The sequence below is a fragment of the Harmonia axyridis genome, chromosome 6 (genome assembly GCF_914767665.1).
Source record: "Harmonia axyridis chromosome 6, icHarAxyr1.1, whole genome shotgun sequence".
NCBI lineage: Eukaryota > Metazoa > Arthropoda > Insecta > Coleoptera > Coccinellidae > Harmonia > Harmonia axyridis.
The window spans coordinates 29,413,609-29,432,989 of record NC_059506.1 but is presented as its reverse complement, the minus strand read 5'-3'; the positions used below and the strand labels follow the sequence as shown (position 1 = coordinate 29,432,989).

General features: G+C 35.6%; 1 protein-coding gene across 1 annotated transcript in view; it reads left to right on the top strand.

The window, feature by feature from the left end:
* The window catches only part of LOC123682087 (extracellular serine/threonine protein CG31145), a 183,336-nt gene that overhangs the window by 93,066 nt on the left and 70,889 nt on the right, over positions 1-19,381 (top strand). The window contains exons 4-5 of the mRNA XM_045620483.1: positions 4,386-4,507; positions 17,084-17,162. Of these exons, the coding sequence (XP_045476439.1) occupies positions 4,386-4,507; positions 17,084-17,162 (201 nt within the window). The remainder of the gene's footprint in view (positions 1-4,385; positions 4,508-17,083; positions 17,163-19,381) is intronic.

Here is a 19,381-nt window from a genome sequence, read left to right as displayed (position 1 = left end):
TCAAAACATCTCACTTTTTCCTTAGAGAACATATAATGTACAGATATTCACGAGATAACTTGAAAAAAATACAAATGAAGAGAAGTTCATAAGTGATCCCTAGCAATTGTTGATCAGTGTATATGTGCAATGTATTATTTTGTCATCCAACCGAGAATATGATACACTTGTTTAGAGTCCGACCCCATTCTGCTGTAACCCACTGACAGTCTCCTCTCTACCTATAAAAAAAGATCGTAAAATGTGAGATCTCTATCACAATTCCAGCCATAGAATCAATTGATCCATCTTTATGTGCCACTGGTGCTATTGTTTATTCTTTCAGTTCGCTTTTACAGCACGCAATAAATATAAAAATTAACACATTCGCTTACCTCCAGAACCAGATGTATCTAAGACTTTTAACGCCATAAAATACTGGTTAAAGTAATTAAACTTCACCTTCCGGACAAAAACTTTCGAAGTCACTGGAGTTCAAATAATCTGTTAATTTGAGACTTGGCTGACAGTTAAATTTCTCAGGTATTATTTTACGGCAAGTTTAATTGTTTATTGAAGAATGTTCGGAGGTATCTTTCGGATCGAATATCCTGATATAATTCATTTTTATATTGGAAGTTTGGAATTACTTCTGGAATTTAGTAGGGAAATGGGTTTTCATAGTTTTTTTCATTTACTTCTGAAGAGGTTGAGTTTTATTCGATGTTTTACGATCTAGATATTTCAGTTCTCTGGGTCTAGACTGGATTGACTGCAAAAAATCATACAGACGAATGAGATGAAGTTTTTTAACGATTCACCTTCGGCCGAAAAATTTATTTTGGTTAATCAACATCTGTTCGAACAATAATTCTCAATTTGGAATTTCTGAACGGTTTGGAATGCAAATACTTCAAAAATCTTTAATCCGATCGTAGGATTTGGGTGACTGACACCAAGAAATTTATAATTCTTTGTAACATAATTTCCAAGAATTCGATTGTCTTAGTCGTTCAACAAAATCCGCATTGCTGAAATGGTTTCCAACCTTCGATAAGAGATGGAACAAGAAGAAGAAGTCGTTTCTCATTGTAAATCCGTTCAATTGATATTAAATATAAGTTATCCTTATTTGCGCTATTTCATCATGTGAGAACATTACAATTGTTTTGGTACACAGTAGGTTCTTCTTTTTTTTTACATTTCAAAATTTTTAAATTGGACACTATTTTATTCAGAATAACGACCATATTTCCTCTATTTTCTTCCATTGAATTTGCCTAAATTGGACACCATTTATTTCATGTACATTTTATAAGATTACTGTGAATGAATGCAAATTCTCATAAAATTTGAGTGTTAATTATTATTGTTTTGCTTGAATTGTATTATTTTCCATTGAGTTTTTAAAATTTAATTCATTTCTATTGCAGGATATATCTTGAATGAATTTTAAATTTGTTGGTGGTTTCTGTAGAACATTTTAAAGAGTTAAAATACATTTCCAAAATGCCTGGTGCCCTTTTTCTGCTATTTTTTTTTTTGTAATTTAGAACCTACTGCAATCACGAGCTGCACCCTTGAAATTAAAACGTTAATTCTAGGAAATTAATTCAAAATATTTCAAACATATTACAATACAGAGAATACAAATCCCACAACAAGCAATCAAAATTAACATTGTCACAAATTGCATCTGCAATAGGACGAAATTTGAAGGAAAAGGGTTCCCAATTTTTTTTAATGAATTTGTTAATAATGTGTTTGTCCATCGCGATTATCTATACACTACCCAATACGTTTTGGCATTGATGCAATAAGATGGTCTATTTCTTCTGGAGGGATACTATTCCAAGCTACCTCTACTACATGTCTCAGAACCGCAGAAGTCCGTGGGGGCTTGGGTAAATTTCCAAACCTTCACCCATGATGTCCCAAACATGCTCTATGGTCGAAAGATCGGGGGATCTGGGCAGCCATGGCAAAATATTTACATGGGTCGCTTCAAAAAAGTTTGAACTAACTCTGGCAACATAAGGTCGGGCATTATCTTGCTGAAATATTGGATTCTCGAGCCGGTTAAGCTATGGGAGAACATATAGCACCACTATTTCTTGAAGGTAACGCAGCGCTGTCATGTTAACTCGAATACAGACTAAAGGTGACCTACTTGCATATGCAATAGCACCCTACTGTCCGGTGTACATGACACTCAACATCAAACTGAGGTTCACGTCTGTCTCCTCTACGTCATCTAACCCTTCTTCGGTCATCATGTGCACCCAAGGAGAATCGAGATTCATCAGAAAAGACAACCTGATGCCATTCCATATTCGTTCTCTGTTGACGTTCTCTGCACCACTGTAATCGTTGCTGGCGATGCTCAACCGTCAGTGGTAACACAAGATGAGGTCGATAATGCTGCAGTCCAAACGACCTTATCCGGAGGTAAACCGTTCGGACAGTTACAGGATGACCTTGTTTTCCTAACCACTCATCAGCCAAAAATCGAGTTGTCGCAAATCGGTCTATAATGGATAAGTCTTAGACGTCGACCATGAACTTTATTTGTGCCCCTTCGACGTCCGGTGCCTATTCTTCTTCGATTTTGGGCATTATCAAACCATGCTTGATAACATCTCATAACACTAGTTGGATTTCTGTTCTTACGGTTAGCGAGTTCTCGAAATGACAACCCGCCTCCCGTAGACCAATAATTCGACCTCTTTCAAATTCACTTAGCTGGCGTTAAATTCCGCGTACACGTGCATTTTAACAACAACTAAAACATCGACTTTGTATCTCCTCGAACAGCAGGTTTTTCGTAAAATTCAAAAAACTTGCGAAAAACGGCTACAATATTTAAGTAACAAAAATTGTTTACATGAAAAAACTTCACGATTTTTTTCTCCAAATTCAATCATTTACTCCTTGATATACTATCTATGTTTTACTGGGTGTTGCAGTTTCTTTGTCAGTAAGTATATTTCATTAATTACTCCTAGTTAAGCAAGCATTGACCGATTCTCAACAATTCACGAATTTTTAAGAGATTTAAAAAATTATAAACCAACTTTTTTACTAATTCACATCCCCATTTTCATCTCATACTGAACTCCCACCCTGTTACATCCTCTCTGTAACTACCCCAAAGACATTCACCCCGAACTAATTCCCTCGTAAAAATTCACGAAAATCACCATGCCGAAAACGTTCTCCCTTTTTTTTTTCAACGGGGCCGCTTAATATATTCCAATCATTACCCACAAATACATCACAAATTGCATGGCCCAGGACGGGAACGAATATGCAAATAGCTGCCAGGTTTTTCTCCTTTTAACCGTACCGAGCAAGATATTCAACATTAAAACGCGATACGCCAATAAATCATATCGGTATAACGATGAGACAAACAAACCGAACGCCGAAAATGCTTTCCTGTTCGGCTTCGCTGTTAACCGAATTACCTAATCGACAGCGATGTCGCGATGAAAACTGTTCGGATTGGGTTGCACCGAGCTGCATTTTCGGTTTTGACGGAGAAGTCGGATGGTTTGTCCGTTCGTGGGGCCGCTCCTTTATTTCCGGATTTATCGAGATGTTTCATTTTTTTTTTTGGAAAGATGAGAAATTAATTTATTATTTATTATTTGATGAATGGTATCAATGATTTATTTTCTCCTTACTTATTTCTTCACTTCTGTTGTATTGGCAGATATTGGAAGATAGCTGGTTTATGCCCCTCTAATTTCATTTATAAGTGCCTACTCAACTCAAATAATTACTTTATGCGTCGATGCTTTGGAATAGGTGTACCCGAGGGTGTACCACAAGGATCGATCCCTGGCACATTTCAATTCTATTCTAAAGAATTAATGACTGAAAAGTATGCTATTCACTCGTCATTATTGATTTGAAATGTTTTTCTTCGAATAGGAAGTTTGAAAGTTGATGATTTTTTGAATTTTTAATACCAACTTTCCTATTCCTTTTCGAACTCAGATATTTTGTGATTTTGAAGAACTGGTGGTGTACTGTGTAGTTATTTCAGTTGAGTCTTATGTTACATCAGCCAAATTACCCCATCCATGCATTCAACTCGAATAAAAAACGTCTAATTCTGCTCTTGTGAGTGTGAGTAGAAAAGGGTTTTTTAAGTTGTTGCTGTATAAAGAACTATTTGAATATTTTATATTTCGTGATAACTTATTTATAGTTTTATGATTTATGATGAAATCAGACTTTATCAACCTTGTTTTATGCAATTTCAAACTAACTATTTTTCTTAAATCGTATAATACAATAATCTCCATTTTTGTATGAAAGGCTACATCCGTGAAAGATGTGATATCTATATGAAGCTGATACGAAAAAGTTTTCAGTTTTAATTTGAAATTTTGTTTCAGTGCAAACTCCACAATCAATTCCTTCATCTATGAAATCTCCCAACATGAACTGTACACAGAGGATAGCAAACATGTGGAAAAACTGCTGCAACAGATGGCTCTGGAACCTATACAACACGTTTGTGAGTAATTTAAATAAAATTCATTAATTATATCTTGCAAAATTGAAATAGTTCAAAATAAATATTCTTCAAAATGATTCAATTGAAGTTGAACGCAGGAATTAGTCAATGAAATCTACAATTCAGTATCAGACTTGAAAAATGCCTTTCCACGCATTCACTTTCATGTTTTCTTTGTATTCGGCTTGAAATTATTGCTTCAATGTGGTAATTTGATTTTTAAAAACAGCAAATAGTCCGTCGACGTCATATCGGGCCATTACAGTGGCTGTTCATTTAGATATGTTGAGATTTCGGTCACCGAGTGCCAACTGAGCAAAAAAAAAAAGGATTTCAACAATTCTTCTAGCATACTTTTTGAATGCAATGGTCCCGTAACTTCTAGTCATATAATATATATCTCAAATTGAAATTACCTAAAGCATTCTATTTTTTATGAAACCATATCATAACCACGCCAGTGTCAGCCGCCTGTTATAAGATCATTTTGAACAGGGACTTGAAATTTTCCGAATATGTTCCAAATTTATGATCCAGCAATTTGTACTGGCAAAATGATTTTTCCAATTCTTCCCATTCTCATCAACCTGAACCGAATCGATCGGTTAGCGTATCAAATTGCCTTTTCGTTTATCAAATGGTTTCCGCTTCTTAATCATGTTTCAACTACACCAACAAACATACTCGTACACTTGCTTGCACACGGGAATGTGCCACATAATAATCAGATTTTCTAACGTATCACGATGTGATATCTCCACTTATTTTTGGTCGCAGAGACCTCGACAGTTTGCTGAAAGCTTAGTCTGCTGAATTCGTGGGATTTCAAGTAGAGCACACAAGATAAGTGAGAAGGTTATGTTCGTTATTTGCCGGTCAGGTATTTGTGGAAATTTTTTGGCCTTGTTCGTTGCCGAGAGAGGAATAACAGCATTTCCATATGTTGAAAGTTACCTAATGATATTCTTGAATAATATAACGACAAACTCTTCAACTTTCAGGAATAGAATAGAAATTTAGAGTCTATATAGATCTAGATTTGTAGTTTCATATGTAGAATGGACGGATGGTCCACAAAAACACTATGAGGTTTTTTTTGTGATTGTGAATACGCGTAGGTCCAGCCTCTCAAGAATCCTGAATGTCGAAAAGGATCCAGTGACCTATAATTTTGAATTTGCAATTCTAATTATGAATATAATAAAAGTTTCCTGTTTACGCATACAAACTGCTAGCGTCTCCATGGTTTAACTTGAGGCCTCTTACCTGCTTCTCGCAGGTTTAGAGTCAGAGTACTATCTTCAGAGAGGGAACTCTCAGCTGGAGTCCTGCAAGGTTCTGTGCTGTTTCTGTTATTATTTATATTATATGTATCCAACATCCCGAAAACGGAGAAAACCTCCAAGGCACTTTATGCTGACGCTACTACCATTCTTGACAGTTTGTGGTGCTTCAAAATGGCAACGAAGTGTCTACAAGAAGCCATCTCAAGACTTGAAGCATGGTTCTCTCGATGGAGAATCGAAGTTAATCCTGAGACGAGTGAGACTGTTCTCTTCAGCCAAAAGAGGAAAGATCCCCAGGGACGTAGTAATGTAGGAGGATAGAATGGAAAACCGAGGCCAAGTTTGTGTGAGTGGTTCTTAAAAAGAAGATTACTTAGAATCAACACGTCATATCAGCTTTGACGAAGAGAAAGACAGTAGTATCTTCGTTGAAACCGCCACTTTTCAAAAGCAGCAAAATGTTTCTTTTGAACAAGCTTTTTTTTTTACAATTTCACCATTCGTCTGGTCATGACTTACACATGCCTGCCTTAGGGATACACCGCAAAGTCCCATCTTCAGAGGATTGAAGTTGTTAAAAATGTAATCCTGAGACGTCTGCAATGCATGCAGAGAGTACTATCTTCAGAGAGGGCACTCTCAGCCGGCATCCAGCAAGGTTCCGTGCTGTTTCTATTGTTATTTACATTATATGTATCCAACATGTCGAAAAAGAAGAAAACCTCCTAGGCATTCTATGCTGACGCTACAACCATTCTTTCAAGTTTGTAGTGTCCCAAAAATGGCGAGAAAGTATCTACAAGAAGCCATCTCAAGACATCAAGCATGGTTCGCTCGATGGAGAATCGAAGTGAACCCTGAGAAGATTGAGGTTATTTTCTTAAGCCTAAAGAGGAAATTTCCCCAGTGAAGGTAATGTAGGAGGATCGAATACCAAGAATGTGTGAGTGATGCTTGAAAAGATCACTTGGACAACACGTCACATCAGCTGTGACGAAGAGAGAGACATCAGTGGCATCGTTGCAACCGCCATTTTGCAAAAGCAGCAAAATGTCTTTGTCCAACAAGCTCATATCGTGCAAAATACAATCCTGAGATTCTTGAATACAACAGGGTTCGTCAGCAACGTACGGAGGCATGGAGACCTGTAAATATCATTCCTAGACGACCATCTGATAGAACTCTGTGTGAAAACCATCAACAAAGTGAAAAATCATGCAAACTTTCTTAAAAAAGCAGGTTGGCGAAAAGGATAAAAAGTCTTGAGGAAACATAAGACACCGAAGATGTCACTCGTGTAGGAAGTGCGTGTTAAACTAAATACCGGCTGGCACTGAGACTGTGTAATCAATAGTTACACATATACTCTTAACTGGCATTTTGCCACCTGCTAGAGCAGGACTCTTCACTAGGAAAGAATAACACTGAAATGGAGAACTAAAAGACTAACTGCCTAACTGCAAAAGACAAAGAAGTTCAACGTTCTTCTTTGATGTGGAAAACAAGGTAGTAGATGGAATTTAAGAGACTTTGAGATCTATACAATGCACATAGCATGTATTTCTAAAAATCAATACATCGGCATAGCCTATTAAATTCCATAATACTAAATGAAGAGAAATGAAAAGTTACTCACATGGAATAAAGGACAAAACTTCGGTGTATTTAGAAGAAAATCAAGTTCACTGAGAACAGAGATAACTCTCAAATAGTTTTATTTTAGAATTATCAGGTCAGGTTTTCTTTTTAATTGCTGAAAGAACCATTAGCTCCCACATTGAATCAACTCCATTCAAGACTGCTAATTATTCATTTCATACTCTTCAGAAACTTCAAACTAGCATCGTTGAATCTATCCATTTCGCTCCAATATAAAACAAAACTACACTTTCCAAACTCTCCTTATTCCCAACAACAGATGGTGCTCTAAAATTCTCTTTGACTTCTGGATTTGGATGAAAATCTTCTTTCGAAATTTCAGTTTCGGGGCTTTTCTTCATTATCCCCATGGTCCTTGCGTTATACTGTGAAAGGATGGCTGTTCAAATATTCATGAAATAGATGAGACCATCCTCAGCGTGATTAATAATGCAGAAGATGGAAGATAGTGTTGAAATTAGTGAAGTGGTGTCTGTTGGGAATCAATTATACCAACTTAGGTATGCGGATTATTCGTTTTGTTCTTTTGGGGCATTTTGTGTGGGATTTTGGGATGTGAATACAGTTCATCGATTATGTGAGTTGTTTAGAATAGTTATACAGGGTGGGCCAAGGTTTATGGAACCACAGAGTTATGAAAAACGAAAGATAATAATAATAACCTTTATTCAACAAATACAAAAAATAATGTTTCACAATAAAATAAAATGAATGAACAAGGTTGACGAGCGATAAGTGTTCTTTCACTTGTTTCGCATCTTATATACGGTTTTATTGAAAATTTGGTTTCTTGGGTAGGGAACATTGCTGTTTCGATCTAGAATGTTTTTAGACATGTATTTATATTGATAATAGTAATAAACTTCATTTGCAGACAATATACAAAAAAAAAGGATCAAATGAAAAATATAGCCTACTTCTACTATGAACTGTATAATATACAGGGTTAGAACTATTTAGAAGGGCAATACAGGGATATCAAAAAGCGTTAGAAATACAGGGTCGCTTAAATTGCGATATTTAGGGAAGAGTGTGTTTGTGTGAATAGATCCAAAATATCTCCAATGGTTCCCGAGATATCTCGAAAAAACTGAAATTCGCGTTCTTCATTCTTTCTTTATAACTCATTTGTTTCTCGAAGTAACTTCACGAAATTCGGTTTGTAGGCATAATCTTTTATAGAGATTTGAATAGTGTCGTTAGGGTTTTTCAGATATTCATCGTTTCAGAGAAGTGATAGTCAATTTTTTTTTTATGAAAGTCATAGAAGTTACCTGTACTTCATGTCTCAGAGCCTCCGAAGTCCGTGGGGGCTGGGGTAAGTTTCCAAGCCTTCTTCCCATGATGTCCCAAACATGCTCTATGGTCGAAAGATCGGAGGATCTGGGTGGCCATGGCAAAAGATTCACATGGGTCGCTTCGAAAAAGTTGAAACTATATCTGGCAAAATGAGGTCGGGCATCATCTTTCTGAAATATTGGATTATCGAGCCGGTTAAGTCAAGGGAGGGCATGTGGCTCCAATAGTTCTTGAGGTTAACGCAGTGCTGTCATGTTACAACGAATAAAGACTGAAGTTAACCTACTTGCATATGCAATAACAACCCACAACATAACGCCTACTGTCCGGTGTGCATGACGCTCAACATCAAACTGAGGTTCACGTCTGTCTCCTCGACGTCATCTAACCCTTCTTGGCACTGTAATCGTTGCCGGCGATGCTCAACCGTCAGAGGTAACACAAGATGAGGTCGATAATGCTGCAGTCCAAAAGACCTTATCCGGCGGTAAACCGTTCGGCAGTTACAGGATGACCTTGTTCTCCTTACCTCTCATCAGCCAAATATCGAGTTGTCGCAAATCGGTCTCTAATGAATATAAGTCTTAGACGTCCATCTTCAACCTCATTTGTGCCCCTTCGACGTCTGGTGCCTACTCTTCTTCGATTTTGAGCATTATCAAACCACGCTTGACAACATCATAACAGTAGTTGGATTTCTGTTCGTACGGTTTGTACTTTCAAAAAACAACTACAATAATTGAATCACAAAAACTGTTAATATGAAAAAGTGAAAAAACCAACACGAATTTTTTCTCCAAATTCAGTAATTTTCTCCTTGCTATGCTATCTATGTGTTACCAAAAAAAATTCAAAAATTCAGACAGCTCCTTCTGGGTGTTGCAGTTTCTTTGTCAGTTGGTATATAATGAACATGTTCAACGCCTTACAACCCATAGTGTTTAGTTTACTATTTTAGATTCGTTGCTTCACAAAATTCATTACTTTGATATATGTAGGCTGCTCGAAAACAGCCTAAAAAACTCTAAAACAAACTATCAAAGCTTTCCTATCAAAATCTCAGCAATTACTTCCGTCTCATTATTTTCGCATTCAAGATTGATAGTCTTCACATTTGGCGGACTTCTGTGCTTCCAAACATCATATATATACTCGTGGGGCCGTGCAGACCTAATTTATTATCTGCTTAGTTCACGGAAAATGCAATAAAGTTACGTTTTCCTGCTTCTCAAGTAATTGTGACTATATTTCACTCTTCTATGGAAGCAACCACGTCAAATAGCGTATATGTCTCCTCTCTATTAAATTTCACGGATTAAGGTTTATATAAAATAAACGCGAAATGAGGTAAGAATAAACCTGAGATGTGTAACCTCGTTTTCTATGTTTCAAATGGTTGTCAGCTACGATATCTTTCCCCGGATGATATTTTGTATTCTCTCGAGCGCAGTATGTCGTAACAAATAGATATTTCTCTAGCTTTTGGTTTGGAATATTTATGGTTGCTCACCATTTCATGAAAATATATGTAGTTAAATTACTGGTTTGACTTTCCTCTTTATGCTTGAGGATATTTGTGGGTATAGTTGGCAGTAGTTGTTTTGAGATATAGGTTTAATTCCGTCTATCCCAGTTTTTCTCATTATTCATTGTTATTTTAAATTTACTTTGAAATATTGAGAAAGGTCAGTTCGAAAAATTTATATCTGTAGAATTACGAAAACATTGTTTTACTACACAATAAATCGACTTCATTAACAGTATGTGGAATGTTAAAAGGAAATTACAGAAGTTGATGAAGAAAAGCAATATCAATTGAACTTTGAAAAATTCCATAATAATAATTTATTATCGATGACAAATAATTTTTCATTTCCTAATTTCAGAAGAATTTTCCTTTACTCGTTGATTTCTTATTTCTGTTAAACCAAATTTGACAGAAAGTTGCTCATCAGAAGCTGCATTGAGGTGCAAAACGAAAAATTTGACTTGAAGTTTTTTTGGAATTTCTTTTGGTTCATTGTAAATATCTGATTTGTTTATGATATAAAGTTCATTCATCTCCTTTGACTCAAATGGTAGCTGACTTAATATTGAATTCAATTCAATTTACTCTTGAGTACGGTAAACATTGAAGAATTCAAGGACACCAGGTAATTTTAATATCTGGCCACCTATCCTCCTTGATATCAGCATAATGAATTATTGTATCAATTCCTGTATTTCTGTCGAAATTTCAGAAGAAAAATTAGGACAAAAAAAACAATGACATAGAAATATTATATGAAAATCTGTTCATCAAATCACGAACACATACTACTCCTCCCAATGAAACAATTGAATTGAAATAGATGTGACAAATACTTGAGTATAATAAATGAAGTGAAGGCGGAAAACTTCTTAGTTTCATTCATAGCCACTTTTGGTCATCAGATAATCATATATACTTGACTATTCGAACAAAAGCCACACTGAAGTGAGGAGTCGTATTTCTTATTGTATTTCCCATTACAAAGAAATTCATATCCACATAAAATACCCAAAATTTAGACGTATTTGATCATTTTGTTGAGAGAAATTTATTATTCGAACCAAACCCACTTTGAAATAAAATTTCTTATTTCATACTGTATTTCCTATTACCAATAAAATAATTTCCACTTAAATACCGAAAATTTGGTCGTATTTCATCATTTTGAGAGAAATTGAATTATTCGAACGAAGGCCACATTGAAAAAAATAGTTGTATTCTATATTTCCCATTACGAAGAAATTAATCTCACATAAAATAGCAAATACTTAACCAGATTTCCGCATATTGAGAGGGATTGATTATTCGAGCAAGAGCCACACTGAAATAAAAAGTAGTATTTCATATTGTATTTCCTATTACAAAGAAATTCATTTTCACATAAAAATTTAGCCAGATCTAGAGAGAAATTGATGATTCGAATAAAAGCAACACTGAAATAAAAAGTCGTATTTCATACTGTATTTCCTATTACAAACGAAATTATTTCCACAAGAAATACCAAAAATTTTGCCGGATTCGATTAATCCTAAAGGAAGAGTTCCTTGAACTCCTGTACCCCCAGAAAATAACCCCTAGAAGCATCGAAAACACTCGAAGGGTCGATCCACATCCACTTCAAGCCAAAGGCGAAGCCCACATCATTCTAAGAGCGAAAACTTCCGAACAATCTGAGAAACTGTCAGACATTTTAACAACGATTCGGAGTTCCAAACTCAAATCTTCATCAATGAGGATATTCCCACGCCGGTGTAACAGGACAGATAACGTCCCACGCAAAGCGGCATTGCTACCGTTCTTTCGACCTCGAGTTTTATGAAAAGTGCGATATATTAACGACCAATTTTCTTACATACGTGAGTCCCATGACAAATCCGGGGCAATTTGAACTGGGAAAGATTGGTTTTGTCACGAATGGCGAACAGATGGCGGGCTTCTCAGTGTGTCACCTCCTTGTTGTTGCGGAATTTAACGGTAATTCGATGTAAACTGAATACGCAATGAGAGGGCGCAGGGTTGCCGTTGATGTGTAATTATTGTTTCTCCATTATTTGTGAGTTGTTGCAAAATGGCGAATGCGCGAGTGAAAAATTTGCCTTTTTGCTTCATTACACAATTATTATTTTGATTTCTCATGACAGACAGTGGGTTTTGAAGTTGAATATAGTTTCAAGAATATTTAGTTCCATAAAATCGAACGGAATTAAACAGACTATCAATATGTATAAACTGAATGCTCCACGATGCAAAATGGCGAATGCGACGGTTATCTCTATAACAAGAATTTTATGGAATGATTATGATATGACTCGATTCGTTGTATAAATATAAATGATTATGACAAATATAATTCGAATATACAGTTTGAAATATGAATTTTTCTAGGGAATGTTTCGTATTTCGAGATACGAGGTTTGAAAGTTTTTCTTGAAAACTGACTGAGAATAAGTCGAAACATCATAAAGTTCTATTGTGATCAACTAACTTCATTGGGTATTACCAAAACTTATGTAAAAAATAGCATCATCTGATAGAATCACGAACGCCAAAATATTTTGTTTCTTAATTTGTCTGAAATATAGGGTGTTCCTAAATTGAAGGTATCTACAACTAAAATGATAGATTCCTCAGATCGATTAAAAAAAGTCCTATAAACATGAACTCGCAAAGTTAAAGTTTGATATTTTCCAATTTTTTCTCATAGCAGCTTCCTTTCAAGAGATAATCAACTTAAATTTGGCATAGATACTTCGAATTAAAGTTTTCATCATGTGATATGCAAAGTTTGAATGTAAATCTACAGGGTGATATTTGTTCTGCAACAGTTAGTGCTTCTTCCCCCCGGAACTTTTTTGTGGATTACTGGTAGTTTAGGAAAAAAACTTTGGTTCTGTACTACACTTTTTGATTTGAAGACCTTTCAAAAGTGAAACATTGTGATATCTGTCTTTCAATATTTTGTTAATTTTTTATCGAGTGACACAAAGGCTAGCGATTATTTCTTATTAACGAAGAAATCCCGTGAGGAAACTTTTCAAGGATATTTTTCTCTGATAAGAAACGAAGAAATCCAATTTCATTCTATAATACTCATTTCACTCGCGTACAGTGTATTGATTATCAATTAGGCTCCTAGACTGAGAAAAGCACACGACCCAGATGTAAAAACTGAATATTTAGTTTATTTTTATTATTATCAACGTAGAAACCTATTCATTTATCACTCATTCAATAGAAACTCAAAACGAAATCGATGAATTAAATGTCCATTCGTGTCACATGTTCTCGAAAATGGTCTACCCTAATAATACTCCCTCACCAGAACATTTTTCAAGTTTCCAGTTGACAGCCCGTGTGTTGATCAAATGAGTGAAGCTAAATTTAGGGTTATCCTGTATTGCGAAAATTATTATATGATTTGGAAGGGCAGAATGTGTATCTACGACAAAAAATGCGTGAAAAATTTACAAATTATTGAAAAAAATGATAAAAAGCAGTTGATCAAAATCGGAATCTCAAAAATATTGAATAACTTGTTTATTATTGTATCTTACATCTGTTCATTAGTTGATATTTGCTCTGTCTTATATTGGTATCATTTATTTCGAATTTCATTTTCATTGCATTCAATCAAAGATGAACCAAATCAAAGAAATCATCAAAATATTCGAAAACATTTATTTTGACAAAATGAAATAAAGACTACGTGAAAAAAACAGGAACATAGTATGAATTCTCTTAAGGAGTTCGTAATGACTGCATATTTTCAGCTGAAAAAGTCTCATCAATATTTCTTGCTCATATAATCTGCTCAGATGTTTGTGAACTGTTTTCAAATCGAATTGCACCTCATTTCAATTATATTTTAAATAATTTTGCAGACATCTGAGCAGATCATATGAGCGATACATATTGCTGAGAATTTTTCAGCTGAAAGGCAGTCTTAAGAGAATTCAGACTATGTTTCTGTTTTTTCACGTGGTCTTCATTACTATCAGTCAAAATGAATGTTTTCAAATATTTTGATGATTTCTTTGAACTGTAAGCATGGAAAGTGTATGTATGTAAGTGTGTATGTACAAAACGTGAAATGTGAATTCAGGTTATGCTATTTCAATAAATGGACTTATTGACATTTTTAAAACGGCATTTTTAAAAAATTTCTGTAGACTTAGACGTAAATTTGCAGAAGACTTGAAAACTTTTTGGCAATTCAATAACAAAAATAGTACAGCCTGTAGCGTCGAAAATAATTAAGCCTTATGCACTGAGTACTACATAGACAAGAATAACTAGGTTTTTTTTAATCTGGGTTCCCGGCCACTCGGGAATTAGAGGGAATGAAGAGGCCAACACACTCGCTAGAAAAGGAGCACAAACTCCTTTCATCGGCCAGAACCCTTTCTGTGGCGTAGATAAATGTACCTACAAGAAAGATTTTCAGGAGAAGGAAGAAACCGACCGTCGTTGACGACCTCTCTGGGTTTCTATGAATGAGTAGGGTAGTGAACAAAAGATCTGCATGGTCGCAGTTCCCGGAAGGCTTACCGAAGAAAACGACCCCAGTTCAAATAATAATAATAATAAGAAACCGAAAGAGAAATACTCTGGCGGAATCTTCCTGGTTTGGATCACTCCAAAAAGTTTCTTCGAAACAAAGATCAAAGAAGTATCTGGATGTTAGTGAAAATATGCTACACCTCCTCACTGGATTCCTCACAGGGCATTGTCGTCTTAGGAAACACCTCATGAGAATTGGTCTAACAGCAAATGACAAGTCCAGATTCTGCGAGGAGGAGGAAGAAACTCCAGATCACCTGGTGGGGGCATGCCTCGCTATCACTAGCCATAGCAAAACCTGCTTTAGACATTGAAGCCATCCCAGATATTGGAGTTCATTAGAACTTTGGAACTGGAAGTAGAGCTGTAGATCACGTTATTGAGAGAATAGCTCTGATGGGGGCACAATAGACCATCAGGTTGCAGTGAAAGGGAACCTCTTTAATTAAATCCGAGATTAAATCTAATCTAATCTAACTGAGTTGTGTCGATTCCGTCGAAATTCGACTTCTAGCCCAAAATTTCCAAGAGTTTACGACCGATTGACTCACCCTATATATTCTCATGAAGCAAGCGTGGATACACATCATTTCCACATAAAAGAAAAGTTTGAAACTTGTTCGAAATAACATTCAGGCAAATCGCAAAAACCCCAAACCTAAAATTCTCCCTACAAAACATAAATCGTTCAAAATGAATAGGTTAACAATCCATTCATATTTTTTCCACCCCCATAATGTTATGAAATATTTAATACCATAGCAGGAGCGTGTTTATCCTAGATTACTATAATTTCCGAACACATTGTGACATTCGTTCTCTTCCCCCCACAAAGCTGTCGTAGACGTGTTAACATAACCACAAAAATTATATTTTGAATTGTGGAGGACTTCGTTTGAATGTATAAGCATGAATTATCCATATTCTCGGTAGCCCCACACTTTGTAATGTCGCTCTTGAAGCTCTCTTGCGACATTTCAATTATCTGAATAAACAATGTGAAACGAGGCTTGCAGGAATGTTCCATATGTTAAACGAAAACTTTGTGTCGACGGTGTTTCTGGGGAGGATTTGGTGAGACTTTTTCACAGCTTGTATGCGGGGTATGTCGCGAAAGAGAAGAATATTTCACCTAAGCTGGTTACCTTATGGTTAAGTTTTGTTTAAACTCGTTCTTTTAGAATAGTTACTTTATGAAATCTATAATTCTTGTGTAATTCTGATTATTGCGTTCCTGCCTTACATATGACAACAGTTAATAACCTCGAAAGAATATCCGAAGAAAAGTCGATATTAGAGTGACAGCAGATCAGACAAACTTGAGAATTTGCGTGTATATACGGGGTGAGTCTGTTTATTTCAACAGGACATTCTTGAGGTCAATAGGAGCACTTTTTTTTACCATTTTTTCCGATTCGGCCTAGATGTAACTATTTTAAATTTTCATAAGAGAAATTCGCCTCAGAATTATAAGCTTACTCTATGTACCTAAGAAAAATCTGTGCTCGAAGATTTTTACACCGTTAAGATTTAATGTTATACGTTACCTTGTTTATACTGAATGAATATCATCAAATTTAAAGAAATCCAATAAAAACTTGAGTTTTCTTACATAATTTCACTAGATTTGGATGGAATTTCATGTTGGGAGAAGATGCATCATATCAATTAAAAATTATATTTCAAAAATCATTTCCTTCGATAAAACCATTTGGAAGATATCACTGGAAAATGATTCTTTTCAATAATGGATTTTCAACAGCCTATATCTTTCAACCGAGTCGAACCAGAAAAAATGGTAAGGGGAAAATAATTCCTTTGACCTAAGGAATCTACGGTTGAAATATATGTAGAAGTCAAAGACTCGCTCTGTATAAAATTGCAAAATACACAACTACTGTATAATGAACCCTTTAACTTGAGAACGAATGAAGATATCCATGATCTGCTTTTTGATATTTTATATTATTTTGAAAAAAGAGATCTTATAGTTCTCGAAATGCTTCCAGTGAGCATCGAATTTCGGACACCCTGTAGATATGTATTGAAAAGTGAAGGGAAGGTGCAATGATTCCATAACTTTCAATATATGCAGATGAAATTACATTTGAACAATTCGTTATTGATATTTTGGATCACTTCTCAAATGAATTTTCTCCCAATACTGGCCAGATTAACCATCTCTGAAATATTTAATAACCTTGAGAAGAAGATGTATTGACGACTTTTATTTCTTTACAGCACAGAAAAGCGGAGGAACTCAACTGAAATTGATTATCCAATATCCAGGACAATTCCAAGCTCTCTTCAAACCAATGAGGTGAGTTGAATACTTCAGAAAGCGATCAGCATTCTGTCATATTTTGATGAATAGTGAAACAATATTGCAATTATAATTCAGGATCTTATTTGAGAGGTAAATGATCGATATCGAGTGTAATACTTCTGAATGCGCATAATAAATGTGTTCCCTGTGAATTGTAAATTATTTGTATAACACCTCACTCAATAATTTCTGGTGTTTATCAGTAAAAACATATATTTGCTTCAAAATTCGACTTTATGTGTTGAAATAGTCATTTTTAAGAATGATTCATGTACTTCAACTCTTCTATACCTTTTCTGTAGAAAGATGATTCTGGATAATTCTTTTGAGGTCTGCAAAAATCTAGTAATCAGAGATCTGCAGAAAAATTATAGGTGGTCAATACACAAAACTCGTTTTAAGTCATATTTAAATAGCCTCAAACGTAGCGTCACTTGACATATACACACATCGTCAAAAGTCTTTGCCTCCTCTAGGTTTCTCAAGAAATGAATCTATGTTCTGGAAATTAGATGGATATTTTCCTTTTTTCAACTGCAATATATGTGATAGAAAATCTTTGTTTGTTACTCTTTGCTTTATGCAGTATGAGACAAAATAAGAAAAATCCAAAGTCATTGATTATTTATTTCTGTTTAATTATAGTTATTTCACAACTGAATCCAACTTCAATAGTCTGTATCATCACCTCTTCATTCAATCAACTGTCCAATACGCCTTGGCATCCCACGAATCAAGTCATTAATGAAATTTTCAGGCAAATCGTTCCATTCTTTCTGAAAGGCTGAACTCTATTCCTGAAAAGTTGAAGGTGGGTTTTGGCGATTGGATATTGCTCTCCTCAAATAATCCCTCAAATGGATTCATGTCTGGTGAACTTGCTGGCCAGTTCATTCTCTGGATATTGTTCTCTTGAAGAATGTTTTGTATCCATCGTGGGGTGTTATCATCTTGACTTCTAAGGGCTGTTACAAATACCATTCGTTTCCTTCGAGTGAAATATGTGATATAATGGTCTTCCTTTGCAGATGTTACTCTGGGTCGACCAGACACCGGTCTCCGAGCAACGCTGCTGGTTTCCAGGAAAAGGGCCACTATCCGTCTTACTGAAGTCTGTAGAATATTCAAACATTGCGCAATTCGGTAGTTTGACAAAGCTCCTTGATTTAGGGCTACTATTCTTGCCCAGTCAAACTGAGAAATTGGATATCTCACCATTTTATACGGAATATTCTCAATATTACTTCTTCTTCTTCTTTCTCTTTTCTTAAGACTTAGTCTTGTTTCTTCCACTATTCAGCCTCCTGGGAAACAGATGTCCAGCTTTCGTGCCATCTCTTTGGAGGTCGGCCGGGGGGTCTCCGTCTCAATATTACAACTTTCGTTATTGCCTGAAAACTGATTACCTTCTAATACACCTGTATTCTCTCGAACAAGAAACATTTTTTGCAAGTTTATTGTTTTCATTTAAGTGATAAAATAGTGAAGATTCCATACACAAGAATAGTGATGTTACATTCAACAAGCCAATACTTTTGACGATGTGAGTATATTGATTCAAACTTAACTCCATGTTTCAACATGTTAACAAGCAACTTTTGAAGCTAGGTACTAACAAAAAAAAGCTGTTGAAGTAGTATCAATTCTTCAGGAATTAAGGTCTTCAGCTACAATAGAGGGCTTATATATCTGTCAAGACATTAAAATCCCCAAATCAGCATTTACCGACACATTGTTCTCTCAAAGAGCATTGTAGTCACGTCTTCATACCCTTCAGCCTACTATCAGCTGTCAGACACCCCTTCATATACATATTCTGCCCTTTAACCCATCAGCCATCTTTCAAGAACCACTCGCTCCAGTTGTACAAAGCAGAGTGTGTAACTCTTCTGGATATATATTTCAGATAAGTATATCTCCGAGCTTCCCTTGAAAACACGAACGTGTTTAATCTCTTCAACATCTCTGGATGGCGTGGCTCTTGGTCGAAAACGACAAAAGAATTGTAATAGTAGCTTTATTATCCAGTTTCCGAGGCAATGTATAATGCCGTGAACCGATCCTCAGACTGCCGTTATGGAATTTCAATGAGGTTAGGATGCTGTGAGCCAAACAAGAGGGTGAGATGTTGGTCAGATAATAGTCGAAGGGTGGAACATTGAATTCGAAACGAATGCGAAATGTTGAGTGGGATCATCGTGGGAGTGAAGAAT